Source organism: Mya arenaria, chromosome 15, assembly GCF_026914265.1.
Source record: "Mya arenaria isolate MELC-2E11 chromosome 15, ASM2691426v1".
Taxonomy (NCBI): Eukaryota; Metazoa; Mollusca; class Bivalvia; order Myida; family Myidae; genus Mya; species Mya arenaria.
The window spans coordinates 42,678,750-42,694,127 of NC_069136.1; the positions used below are offsets into that span (position 1 = coordinate 42,678,750).

A 15,378-nucleotide genomic window follows, 5' to 3' on the forward strand; every position below is an offset into this window, starting at 1 on the left:
AAAGGTCATTGGTGCGTAACTGTTGTACAGAGATCTTGAAACCGTCAGTTTTTAGTAGTACACTGATTCGATATGAGATATTAAAAACATAACATATGACAGTTAACGACAGCTAGACGATGTGCATACCAAAAAACAATGTCACTAAAATAACTTGAGTTTAATTACACCTATGCCATATATATGCCAACTACAACCATTAACTGTTTTACGCTGGACGGCACAAATATATGCATGAACCAGAGGAATACAAAACTACGCATACAATAATATATCGGTTCTTAACTACACCCAGAATAGCAATTTAAAAGATGACTTAAATCTCAAAATTGTCGCAAGCTGTGATATAATATCTCTCTGAAAAACATTTACATCTATGTCTTAAATTGCTGAGGTAAACATCATTTTATCATCGAAAGGCTTGACGTCATTTTGTGTAAGGCACATTTTCTTTATCCGCTAGGGTATGTGCCATAACAAACGGTTCATATATTATGCAAAATCATTTACTAAAACAGATAAAAACAATTTGTTGTTATTTTCAAGAATATTTAATGACAGAAGGTAGCAAATCAAGCAGAACGTTGAGTTTTGAAAATATATAAACATTTTGTTCATTTCACACAAACATTTAAAACGGTGTACATTTACAACTAATATTTTCAAAGATAATTAACAACTTTAAAATAGAACAATGATCTGTTTATTATATTTCATGAATACAAAGAACCAGCATGCAAAAAATATAACCTTGTATTTCAGATTAAAGAATAGTTGAATAATATCAGACACATGAGTATTTCGTGTAGAGCCCATATTCACTAACGCATGGAGTCTGAGATTAAAACGCAATAGAGTCTGAGTTTGTGGCGCAATAGAGTCTGAGATTAAGACGCAATAGAGTCTGAGTTTGTGGCGCAATAGAGTCTGAGATTAAGACGCAATAGAGTCTGAGTTTGTGGCGTAATATAATCTGAGTTTGTGGCGCAATAGAGTCTGAGATTTTGGTGCAATATAGTCTGAGTTCGTGGCGCAATAGAGTCTGAGTTTGTGGCGCAATAGAAGCTGAAAATCTTAACTCTCTTGTAAACTAAATATTAGTAAAGCATTGAAAATGGTAATTGCTGTATATTTTATACATTCATAGTAGTGTTATTATTAGCAGATCACCCTTTAATCAAATAAAATGATATTAATGACGTATTGTTTAATTCATATTTCATTATCTTAGTCTAAAACTCAGACTCAAAGAGGTGAGTATACAAATGATATGGTCAGCCGTTTAGTTTCATACAAATACGTCATCATGTTCAGCATCAGTCTTATTTAGTGTTGTTGGAAAATCAGGTGGTCCTGGATTTTTTGTCGGTGAGTAATTTAGCATCAGTTTTGGATAAACAGCGTTAATATTCTCCGACGTTGTCGAGTGAACGCTGGTCGTCCTACTGAAGACCCTGTTCCGGTTAGAAATTGAACTCGATCTCGAAACAGTGGACCTGAAACTATTGTGCTTGCGTATTGTCGAAGTGGAGAAAGAGCGTAGCCTTGCAAAGCCACGTGTGTCGAGGGTGATCATTCTCACAAGCGCCTGGCGGAACTCAGACATCATAGCACAATATATCCAGAAATTGGCATGGAAGCTGACTAAAAGGATAATTTCATATACGGACATCATCATGTGGTTTAGCTTTGCCTCTGGTGTTGGGACAATGTCAATGTAGATTGATAACATTATGTACAGTTTGTATGCGCCGTGTGGTATTTCTGGAATCAAGAAGCAGAAGACAATTAAGAACGCCGTTATCGTGATTATCTTCTCTTTAGAATTTCTAGTTTTGTTTTTCCTGTGAGACATAATTGTAGAGGCCCGCCTCTGAGCTTTCCTCAATGCAAGGACTGTAATGATTGTCAGCGTTAGCAGCACAATGCCAGGAAGAAAGTGCATAAATGCGATACATATCCACATGTACAGACAAGCATCCTTGCATGGGTAGTCCGTCTCCCATTTACATTGTTCACCTTTCGCCTTTTCGTTGATCAGATGGTATATATGCATGACAAATGCCAGGGCGTACATTACCACAACGCCGACGAGCGTTTTCCAGAATGTACATATCCGTCCGGATATGAATGGGTGACACACACAAAGATACCTCTGAACTCCAAGACACACCGTTTGCCAGATTGAAACTGTGTGGAACACTCGGGCGAAGTACAATTTCAGAATCATAAACGTATCACACTCAAATTTTGAAAAGTAGTGTTCGCCAGACAAATAGACACTGAACGAATTAGGCAAAAATACCACTCCTGTCAGCGTATCAGATAAAGCTATGCTCACGAAGAGCAGATTTGAAGCCTTTCCCCGCCGTTTCCTTGTCAGAAAATAGGTAACTACAAAAATGTTTGCAAGGATCGTGCACAGAACTAAAATCGATCGAACATATCCGAGTGTCACTTCTTCAAATTCGTATAGCTCAAGGTGGTAGCTATCCGTGGTATAAAACTTGTCCGTGTAGTCATCCTCATAGTAATCTCCGTCTGAATAATAATACACTGTAGAGGCCAGATAATCTTCAGTTGTACCTTTGAACGTGTCCGTATGATTTTCTCCGGTCAAAAACGACGACACAGTAACAGGCGTCTCTGTGGTTAACGAAACAGATTCGGTAGTATGCATGTCTTGTCTTTTCTTTACATCGCTATTTTATTATGATATAAAAACAGCATCATTACGCACACCATAGTATGACAACATAAAAAAACGCAGTCGGACATCAACAAAGTAAATGTTCTGACTATTCGAGAGAGTCATGACCATAAACATTTAACAAGACATTGTTTCTTAAAAAGTTAACTTCCGTTTTCGTTAAAACCATGAGAGCATTTAGAAAATCTTAAGTGCCTCTTTTTGTCTTCAATGGCAACTTGATAATTTAGTTGAAGTAATTCATGTCTATGCACTTACTCTGCCGTACATACCATTTTTCCTTTTTCCTTGATCAATCGGTCCGTTTAAAATATCCAATTGGCTGATGTAAGAAAGAACGACAAACTGATTTATGAAGTATCAGCATGTGCACTTTTAAAACTGTTGTTTAACACTGGGACCATTTCCGCAATACAATCTTGGGCTAGTCGGCTTACAAAAGTTCCAAGTCGAATAAGTAGAATACGTCCACTGCGCATGTGTTCAATGACTGATCGACTCCACTATTGTAACCCCACGTGATCGCGAGTTGGCACCCAGCTGAAGCAATTTTGATATGGTTGCTTTCTAAAACGGCGCAAATAAATTGAAAATAAAACAATTAGACAATTTGGTTTGTACAAGAGAAGCAAACCTGATTATGTTTCAAATGTGTATTGAAACTTGAGCTGTTAATAACTAAAACATAGAATATCGTAAGTTAAAACATGGCAGAAGAGAAACTCGAACTTGAGAACTCGACACCAAACCCGACATGTACGGGATATTGATAGAGTTGTGCCACTGCGCATGCCTAAAGCATCAGCCAGAGTTACGAGATTTAGAGACTCATGAAAACCACGTGATTACAGATTTGATGCGAGTCTACATTTGCAAATTATCTTTAGTGAGAATAGCTCCTATACATAGCATTGGATAATGTTTCAATACCTATTCATTTGATAATCATTTAATATTTGTAAAGAGCTACTTGTATATAACAATATTAGACAAAAAACACATATAACGTAAATATTATTTTTCTCCGAATATTCATGAGAATCGTGTATTTATGTTAGTTTCGAGATATATTGAACATGCTGTATAAGGAATTGTGTATATTTCGTGAACCGTAAACAATATAAACACGTTAATGGCTTGCTAAGTCAATAACGTACTATTGAGAAATTGCAGAAAGCTTTTAAACAGTGACCTTTATAGTAAAATGTGTAAATGTTTCTATGCTATTACTTAAAGCTGCATTTGAACGTTTTGACAACTGTTTTTTTTATTTTTTGTCTTGGGGCGAGCCAATTTTGCGAAATTCCATAGAATCAGTTATATAAGACTGCTGACAAAAAATCAGATTGCAGATTTTTATATTTTCGTACAAAAATGATGTTTTATGCAGTTTTCTTAAAATGTTACTAACGGAAAACATTTATTTTTGAACGAAAATATGAAAATCTACGATCTGATTTTTTGACAGCAGTCTTATATCATTGGTTTGCAGATACCGACGCAACAATTTGCCCTTTCTAAGATTTTTTTTTTAAAAAGTTGTAAAAATGGTGATTCTGTGAGAGTGCAGCTTTAATTAACAAGTCATATTATACTTTGTATCGGTTTCTAAACATATCGTAAAAAATAATGTAACATTATGTCCAGTACTCACTAGCTAGCTCCTGTAGTGTTGAACTGTGTGTTTTGCTCCCTGTTTATTTGTTAAAGATGCAGCCTTACTCCAAAATAATCGTCGGCAAGGACGGTACATTTTCCGTTACACTTCATAACAATATGTACGTAGTTGTGTAATGTCGGTATACGACGATGCTCCCAAATAAGATTTACAACAATTAATACAATTGTTTTTATATACCAAAAAGGAGAAATAAATGTCGAAAACAATAGTTCTAATGAAGGATACCGAGTTTAATGCGAATGAAAGGTGCAGAAAACATGGTATTTTTACCATGAGACGATAGTAGATCACACTTAATCTTTTCTCTCACCAATCATTAATATTTTTTTGCGTTTTCAGCTATTAAATACACGGGTACAATCTTGTTATTAGTAATTTATATTTTCTATAAAATTTAATGCTCTATTTAGTAGGTATTTAAATAGTCAGATATTTTTATATTGGTTCTGGATCACGTTTTTATTACAACTAATGAATTCATATCTTATATCGAAATGCATACTTTTCATGTCGATTAACTTATCGTGAATTGCATTTTCGCAACTGTTTACTCTGGAATGTATTATAACCGGACAATAAGTATAATTTATCGTCTGTTTATGAAGCATTTAGCCAGGTTCATATAAGATATGGTACTTTTGAATAAGTACTAACTTCTAGGTAATAAGTACTTAAAAAAGTCGGAATGAATGGAAATGACACGTAGAGAAGTGTAAAAAATAAGGACTGGCACTTAAAGTTAAGTGTGCTTCAATTATACCAGATAGTTCGGACTTCATTTTGAATTTGTCATCAATGTTTGTCTCGGCATGAAATAATTAAATTTCTTATAACAAGGAAGTCAACACTTCGGATTGAATGAAACTGTAGGCGCATTGTTATAATAAGATGATAATAAGATAACATATGTTGTTAAGAAATAAATGAACATGAAATATAATCTCAATTGCCAATTAACCATCCCTACAGTCTTATATGTGACGCACTCTGCGATTTTGGGTCAAAATGAGGTAACCGTTTTTTTCGAGAAAATCAACTTCAAACCTGACGCCACACAATTAACTTTTATTTCCAATAAACAAATATTTTTTAAGCGTTTTCTGCCTTTTCCTGAACGTTCATATTATGGTGCAGAATTATGGTCATCGCTAACAATAACTGGCATACTAAAGATATTACAGTTTTACGATCATCTGCGAAAATGTGCCAAAACCTACTCACACGTTCGCGAACTTATATGGTATTTGGTCTCCTTGGATGGATTTATGTCCTTGCCGAAAAAGACATTCGTCAATTTGGATTTTTTTCACAAACTGTGCACGCAAGGCCCGCACATTCTCGAACAAAAAGTATTTGATAATATACTTGAGCTATATCACATGAAAGGAAAACTAGCACAAAGTGTATTCGTACACGAGATATCACTAAAGCATGCTTTAGAACATTTCCTCCGTGAATACAGAGCTATGATGTGCATCCCACTTACGTCTACATGGAAACGTTTCGTGCGAACCAAAGGCACACACCATTATAAATCACAGTGGCTCATCCGCATAACCGGTAACCCGGAATTCAATCGATTTAGAAATTTTCATCCTGAAATACGTCCATCCGTCCTATGGTTGAGTGCCACCTCAAGGGACCAAATCCACAATGCCCCTGGAGTTGTTGGCCTTACCGTGGATACCAGGCCGTCTATAGACAGTGTGTGTATACCACGTGATAAAATACGTCATAAATGCTACGTCTGAAGGCAACATTTTGCTTAAAATGAAGACTTCAATCAAAGACAACTTTACTTTTACAACACCATTTTAAATAAAACAAAAGGCAGTCTATGCCGCTTAAAGAGCCCCGGATTTGTTTTACTACCGAAATTTGATAAGATTATTAGTTTCATCAAACACTTCGACAAACCTGTTTCCAAAATAATGTTTTGACAGTGCTCCGTCAGTCGGCCTTATCGTGAAAAGGTTTGTCGAGGTGTTTTAAGAAACTAATCTCTTAATCAAACTCTGGTTAAAGACAGAAGGCAGGGCGTAGACTGCGCTGTGTTTCGTTTAAAATGGTGAAGAAATAGCGAAGTAATTTTTGTTTAAAGTTTTCAAATCAAAATATTGCCGTCCGACGTAGCATTTATGACGCAATTTATCACGTGGTATACACACACTGATAGACGACGCTTTGTGCCGACATTGTGGTGAAAACAAAAATGACATCGTGAAGCATGCATTGACGAAATGCACTACATGTATGCATGGCAGGCGACATTTGCTAGACATGTTATCCATTTCGCAAAACCAAGATACTGATGTGATTTTGAAACGTTTGCTATCTAATGATACAATACGTACAGTCGATTGGAATATTCTAAACAGTTGGGTTAAAGCATCTTGTGAATATATTTATAACATTGTAGCCAGAACTGTCTATTAAGTCATAATTATTTTATAAGAAAAGAATGCATTATGTATTACATACTATTATATTCTGTGACGATTATAATATTTTTACTCGAAGTAGCTGCTTAACTTTTATAATTATGAAAACAATTATATCCAGCCTTGTTTATATTTCTTTCAGCGTTCATATTACTTTGGTTCTAAACATAACTTGACCATACATTCACATACGCATCAAACACTTTTGAAACAACATCAAAATTACTCCCATAAAAGGCCATATACATTTTATTGTTAACGGATCGTTCGAAAATTTCAATGGCTGAGACAAAAGCCATAAAAGAATCACCCTTAATTGCTTGATTTTCGGTGTTTTCCAGCTCGCAATGTTTAACTTAAATATTGTTTTAGTAAAATAAATAGATGCTCCCATGCTTGAACCTGAATTGTTTCCCTGAAATATAAAAACATTCATCATGAACAAAATGAGCTTCTCGAACAACATGTTTAACTGCGATTAGTGCGATTATGATTATTGTCTTTATCTATATTTATTATTTTCAGAATTATTTTTCGATTGTTTGTATTGTTGCAGTACTGTTCATTCATACAATTATTGTTAAATCACTTGGTGATAAACGGTTTTAATGCTGATCTTAAAGCTGCACTCTAACAAATTTACCATTTTTACAACTTTTTTACTCTTTTTTTGTCTTGGAAAGAGATTTTTTTGCGTAAATATCTGCATATCCATGATATAAGATTGCTGACAAAAAATCAGATCGTAGATTTTCATATTTTCGTTCGAAAATTAATGTTTTATGGCTTAAACCGTTAATAACGGTTTATGAAAAATGTATAAAACATCAAATTTTGAACTTGAATATAAAAATCTACGATCTTATTTTTTGTCAGCAGTGTTATATAACTGGTTTCCATGTATTTTTTTTCAAAAAAATGGCTCGTTTCAAGACAAAAAAATAAAAAAAGTTGTCAAAACGTTCAATCTGTGAGAGTGCAGCTTTAAAAGATGCGGTGAAGTCTGTGCAAACCAAGTTGTTAAACGAAATAATAAACACCCTTCACTGGATTGAATCTGAATGTGTATCAATGAAATTATTCTCGTAAAAATCAGGAGTAAAAACGTCTATAATCATACTCATCTTACAATGTCTAATCATCAGCAATCTCACTTTCTGGCGACGGATTGCTGGTCACTGATGGCTACCCCACGGGCATTGTGGCAATTTCGCCGGAAGTGAGTAGATTCTTCGCATGCAAAGCACTGACCCTGAGTGCCGGATATGCAGATGCGCTGTTACCAAAAGCGGACGTGAAGCCGGGACCGTAACTGTAAGTGAAGCAGGAAGCGTAGCTGGAAGCATTGCAACAATGCCAATAGGGACGGAAACGACCTCCTCCTCCTTTTACAGGCAATAACGGTATGAAACGCCATCATCATTTTCGTCATCATTTTCGGTTGCTAGTGGGTCGGATTCGCACTCTCCGACAGTTTCCCAACCGCCCTCAGAACTACCTCCGATTTCCCTTGTGTAGAACGTCAGCTTTATCCTTTTACTGTGCTGCACAAGAATCCTTGTTTAATAGAGTTTATTATTGAATTGACATTGTTCTTTGTTGCCTTTAAAAAACAAACTCATTTATCAATTATGTCCATGCACTTCTTGCTTCAAGATACTTAGTCCTAATAAATAGCTCTTGAATAGCATATGAGTCTCCACAGTTTGTGGTGTCTTTATTTTTATCACAAACCGTATACATAAATGACCGCGTGGTTGCCAACAGAATGATAAACAGGCTAATGGAAATTATCTTCGTTTAGTTGGACTGTCCAGAGCTAAACGATCTTTAATAAACCGAAAACTCACTTTCCTCGTGCTTACTTCATTTACCGCCATCTAGCGCTCATTTCCTATTTGTAGCTCAAGCTAAGAAAGTTATATTTTCACTGAATAGGTTATCCCATGATCTACCGGTAAGACTTTTTGATGTGTGTTTAGTCTGTTTATGGTGTCTGTATTTGTGTATTGTCGTTTGGGTCTTTGCATGGTGCCTCTTAACCGGTTCTATGTTTGAATGTTCCACTCCCGGGCTTGTCGCTGTCGTTTTATTGCATTAGTGAAGAATTCGAAATAATTGTAAATACTTTAAAGCTGCATGCACTCTCACAGATTGAACGTTTTTTGACAAAAAAAAATTGTGTCTTGGAACGAGCTAATTTTGGCTGAAATCCATGGAAACCAGTGATATAAGACTGTAGACAAAAAAATAGATCGCAGATTTTTGTATTTAAGTTAAAAAAAATTCGAACGGAAATATGCAAATCTGCGATCTGACCTTTTTTCAGCAATCTTTGATCATTGGTTTGCAGATATTTATGCAAATATTTGGTCTTTCCAAGACAAAAAAGTTATCAAAACGGTAAATCTGTGAGAGTGCAGCTTTAAAAGTCAATTTAACCACAATATGTCCCTTCTTAAGCCAATTTAAACAAGCTACATGCCATATGTTTTTTTGTGAGTTCCATGTAAGCACATTCAGCCTAAAGTATCACTTTAAACACACACGCCATAAACAAGGGCCATTATTACGAACAGTCTCAAGTCCAAGTCTTAACTCAGACTCAGACAAGCATTTTTATAAAGGAACAAAATATCATATTTATTCCATTTCGTTTACAAAACTTTATGTAAATTATAGTAAAACATTCAACTAGTAAGATATTTCATGAAATTTTACTTTCAATGCTCTGATAGAAGGAAAATTACAATGTAATGAAGTTTTTCCATAATGTGTCTTGAGTCTAAACTCAGACTTGAGACTGTTCGTAATCAATGTCCCACTGAAGTAAGATATCCCTACATGAAAATTAAGTAACTGATCTTGATATATCGCACTGAAGAAAATGGCAATATTCTTAGAATATCAGTAAAAATGTGACAACTTGGATTCAGACTTTAAACATAGTCGTTAATGTTAGTAATCTACAATGTACTGTTGTAGGTCATTAATTGTACTTTGTGGTTTTCATAAAACTGACTACGTGCTGCAAGAACTGTCATCAATAACTACAAGTACATAGATGGTATTAGTAAAAACAAACACTTAAACAAACTTAAAAGCAAATTGTTTGCTTTGGGTTTATCATTTTACGCACATGATGGAGACGCATTTAGAAAATAAAATAAATTACAATGTATAGTCAATATTATCCACCCACATTAATTAAGTGCACTTGAATGGGGAGGCGGATGTACTTCCTTAGGTGTGAGCACACATCTAACGCGAGGTCGATATTTATATATTCTCCGTCCTATACGTACATTTATGCAGTCATTCCTTACCTAGGTGTCAACCTGCAAAGTAATGCATACGACATTCAGTTATTCACCGAACCCTTTGAAAGTTTAATGTACCAGTCAATTGTAACCACGCCCCCCCCCCCCCAGGTCCGCGGAATAGCGGGGACTTTGACTTCGATCCAGCCAAGCCCGGATAAAACCCTGATAAGCCCCTGGGGTGCGGGGGAATTTGGCGGGGATTTTACCATTTGTTCGTCCCCGTAGTGCAGGGATTTTACCCGGGGTTGGCTGGACCGAAAGTCAAAGTCCCCTCTATTCCCCGGACCTGGGGGCCGTGGTTACAATTGGCTGGTGCATTAGCGCCCTCTATTTACATGAATTCCTTTACAATGGTCAACAGGTCATTTGCACAGTCAGTATCCAACGCTGTATTTGAGCATTTACGACTATTAGGTCTATTATTTTAATTAGAAGTTTAGAATCAAAATAAAAGAGTTAATATCATTAATCTGTGATAAATATGAAACCCACAGAAATAAGTTGGAAGTACTCGAAGTTCTTTTTATTATTCTTTACGTGTGAAGACCCTAACTAGCCTAAACATTTGACAAATGTTTCCTCATACTATTAAAGGAACAATATTAATACAAAATTGTGAGTGTGTGTGTCTGTGTGTGTGTGTGCGTGTGTATGTGTGTGCGTGCGTGCGTGGGTGCGCGTGCGTGCGTCGTGTGTGCGTGTGCTTGCGTGCGTGCGTGCGTGCGTGTGTGAGTGCGCGTGCGTGTGTGTTCGTGCGTGCGTGCGCGTGAGTCTGTGTGTGTGTGCGCGTTCGTGTGTGCATGCGTGCGTGTATGTGAAAGAATATCATTAAATGCAATATAGAAATGACATTGTATATTTGTCTTGATAATTTAAGTTAGTTATATATATGTTAAAAATAATGAAAAAAATGGATTTTAGCTTCAATCTTTTTTATGTTAACAATTATACGATCCTCATTCATTTTGTAAGATAAAAGGCTACATTGGATCTCTAAACAGTAACCTGTCCGAAATCCAGAATGAAAAAGTGTTCTAGATATTGTAACAACATTGGTTTTAATAAGTTCAGTATTTAAATAGTTCCATTAGTCTTCGGTTGGGATTAATTGATATGCATATACACATATTCTAATCGACTTACATTACTTTAAATCACATAATTAAAGTTTAATGCTATTTAATCTTTATGGACTTCGGTTCACTTTTTTCTATAATAACATTTGAATTGGTTTAACATACATCTGTACTTTTGCTCTTATATTTAATCACATGTTACATAAGGCACCTCATGTCGGCCTCGGAGGTGCTAAAATCCGTTGCGAAATATTGACCTTAGTCCGTGACAAAACAAGGTGAATAGTGACAAATAATGACCATTTCTTATTATGCAATGACGTCCATTTGTAGCATCGATACTTAATGGTACTGTATCGGGTTTCGTGATCAAGAATATAAATTTAAACTAGGAGACAGATTCCTATCATGGAGGAAAGAAGGAAAATGGGAGCTGTGTATTTCGGTAATAGTTTTCTTATTTCTTTATTGTTTAATGTATAGTTTGTTAAATTTCTTGCCATGGAAAAAGAAAATTTAAAAAGATAATTCAGTACAGTTTCCGTTGCTAAGAAACGAGCATAATATATAATTGTTTCACCCTGAAATACTTCAAATATAAAGGCGTTTCGTGTATCTCGTTATAGGATTAAAAATAATAAAGTGACACTCTTATTCAAAATCAATACATACACATGTATAACAAACATAAATTTTGAGTGATAAACTCTCAACTTCTTACTAAATAATGCATTTATGGAAACTATTAATAACTGATAACAAGATTGTACCGTGTATTTAATGGCAGAAAGCGCACAAAAATTAAATGATTGGTGAGTGCTAAAAGATTTACTGCGATCTACTATTGTTTCAAAAGGAAGCAATACCGTTTTTACTGCACATTTCTTTAAAATTAAACTCGGTATCCTTCATAAGCGCCATTGTTTTCAACATTTGTACATCCTTTTTAGATGTGTAAAATATTATGGGGGTTAAAGTGCATCTTCAAAAAAATGTTTTTTAACTTCAAGATTATTTTAAATATAATGAAATTAAACTCAATATATCTTTATAAGCATAATTTAGGTACGAGTGTGAAACTTTGAACTTGGATGTCGTTATATGACTTTATCAACACAAATATATAGCTTTATGATACAGTATGTAGTGTACATGAGCTCATACCTCATTGTGTTAGGTATTTGTAAATTATAGATGCTTTATCACTTTCTTACGTAGTATTAAAGATAGCAGTAGTGGTGTTTACTGGTGATAGCATTTTCTATTGCCATAATGGTTAAAGACTGCAACATATATATTTTCATATATATATATTAATACTAATAGAATTCAGTTTACGCAGCTTTACGTTACACAAAATTCAAACTTTTCATTAGTGTAAACAGTAGGCCATTACATATCAGCATACTGTTAATACAATTCTACATTCCAGGTCTAGCGTTCATTTTGTTCTCTTTATTGACCCCAACTCTTTCCTTTGACGTCATCAATGCAAGTGCCCTTGAAACCGACTTATTAACCGGGTACAAGAAGACTGTCCGACCCAGCAGCGTGACACAGGTCAATGTGGGGATGGGACTTATGCATATCGTGTCCTTGGTGAGTGTACATTCAATTTACTTGGAATTTCTCCGAACCAAATCAGCGTTGCTAATGCACCAGTCAATTGTAACCACGGCTCCCCCAGGTCCGGGGAATAGCGGGGACTTTGACTTTTGGTCCAGCCAACCCCGGCTAAAACCCGCGCCCTGCGGGGATGAACTGATGGTAAAATCCCCGCCAAATGCCCCGCCCCCAAAGGACCTTAGGTTAGGCCCATTCCCCGCTATTTTTTTGCGCAATGACAAAACCACCGCATTAACCCGGCACTGCGGAGCCACCTGAAAGGTAAAAACACGGCCCATTTCCCCGGCTATCCCCGGTATACCCCCGGACCTGGGGGCCGTGGTTACAATTGACTGGTGCATAATGCGTTGTCAAGCAGATCATATACAGCATAATAATGTATTTTTCTCAGATATAGCAATTGTGATTACAAGTCAAATACATTTTGATTTTACACCCAAACTCAGCATTTGTTTTGTTTCATTAATGCTTAATTTTAGGAAATGGAAATTTAATGGTGTTAGCTAAAATATCGCGGGCGAATCACCAAAATTTCACAACTTGGATATAACGCCCAACATTTGTCGAAGTACATTTAGTTGTAATAGTTAACGCAAACTAGCGAATATATACACAGGATAAAAATAAAATGTCACTTTAAATGATTGATTGCAACAATACCTCTCATATTTCGAGAACAGAATGGAGAATTGAAAAGTGTTACATTAGAAATATAGTTGTTGAAATTGCGACAATGTTATAGTCCTTAACTCTGGACGTAATAATGCGCTTTAGCCTTTGTTCATCAAAAAAACAAATTATATTTAATCCACATTAACATTTCTAAGTTTTTTTTTCAATTAGCTAAGAATTGAATAGGAAACTATTGAATATGAGGGCCAGTCAAAGTGAAGTTGGTCAAATTTGGTCAATTTAAGGGCCATAACTCCAGAATGAATAAGGTTATATAGCTGTTGATCAAATCTGTTTGAAATAGTATGCTGTTAAACATTGTAACCCATTGTTGTACCGGATGGGGGTGGGGAGCTCGAATAAAAGACGGAACAACGTAAGTTTGGTCAACCATTGACACTTCAAGGGACATAACTCTGGTGTTAATAGTGTGAGTTGGCTGGTACAGTATGCCAACAAACACAGGTCCAAGTTCGGTAAAGTTAAGATAACACATGCAAAGATAGCGGAAAATCAAGTGTAATGGTGCGGATGACGGCGACGCTAAACTAATCCCGACATGACTGCCATGCTACTCAGATGACGTATTCTAGTACACCGGATAGGCATTTCCGGTGAATTCAGCCGTGCTTGAAAACTCCATCTGGCATCCTCCCATGCCAGATGAGTCACGCGCTGTGACGTAATACTTTCAATTTCTTTTATTAAACACTAAATGTAACCATAGTTATGAGATTTCAATTGATGAGTTCCATTAACATTAACTTTACAAAAATATTCCTTAAAAACAAAACAAAATAACCCTTAAAAGACGTGATATCGAAGGAACTTATTGACGTATGCAGTGAATACAAATTACTGCGCGTCATGACGTCAGTACACATCATCGCACGCGCTTTTTGGTGAGATGTACAAAAACGCGCTTTCTTATGTATTTTCTTCACAAAGAATGTAAAGGTATGCTAGAAAAAATATCTATCATGTGTGTCCGTTCCGGATAGAAAAATCCGACCCTCGGGCACGCTGCGTAGCCGGTAACTCGGCAAGCCTCGTTACCTGGCAACGCAGGTGCCCTCAGGTCGGATTTTTCTATCCGGAACGGGAACACATGACAGATATTATTAATATTAAACGTCGTAACGTTTTTTAGACGTCATTCAAGTATATGCAAAACGATACGCTGAAGACTGAATTAATTTTCAGTAAGCAATCCTCAGTGCCCAAACCTGTAAAAGCAATGAAAATATCAAAAATGATAGTGAAAGATTTTTCTCCAAAAGCATAAAATGATGTTTTGTTTGAATGAAATATGTACTTAATCTAGCGGAGTAATTCAAAACTTGTGTGATTTAAATGATGTTTTGAAAGTATGTGTAGATGTTTCATTTGTTCTATGAGATGCTTTAAATCTGAGTCTTTATTGACACTGTAAATGATAATGAGGAATTGTTTCTTTCAGGACATTGTCAAACAAAACATTCATCTGGTCGGATTTGTTTTCTGCGTAAGTGTTTTGCATTTTTATTCGTCGTTAGTTTGGAAATATTTCTATTGTTTTTTTAAGTGAACTAATTTTCGTATGCAACGAACCGACGAAACAGCTTTCGGGGGATGGGGAGAGGGGGGTTCGAAAGTTTCAAAAACAAGTTTCGGTGTTTGTAAAACAAACGAAAAAAAACGGTTTTTAATTGTTTTATAACAGTTCGTGAAATCAATATAAAAACAAAACTTGTTTATTACCAGCATAAACGCCCTAAAGTACATGGAATTAAATAATTATATTTGGATTTGTTTTTGAAAACGATTAGTTCATTTGAAATAAATATGTCCGAAGGCCCAAAATCGCGCG

At 35.7% G+C, this 15,378-nt stretch overlaps 1 protein-coding gene across 1 annotated transcript; it reads right to left on the bottom strand.

Annotated features, from left to right (window-relative positions):
- Positions 1-517: 517 nt before the first annotated feature.
- Positions 518-2,955, bottom strand: LOC128220732 (sex peptide receptor-like). The gene has a single exon (XM_052929235.1). The coding sequence runs from the start codon at positions 2,678-2,680 to the stop codon at positions 1,289-1,291; it is 1,392 nt and encodes a 463-aa protein (XP_052785195.1). The 5' UTR covers positions 2,681-2,955; the 3' UTR covers positions 518-1,288.
- Positions 2,956-15,378: the final 12,423 nt, after the last annotated feature.

What these genes read in the sequence shown, in the direction of transcription:
- LOC128220732 (XM_052929235.1), bottom strand. Translation starts at nt 2,680, where the DNA reads ATGCATACTACCGAATCTGTTTCGTTAACCACAGAGACGCCTGTTACT.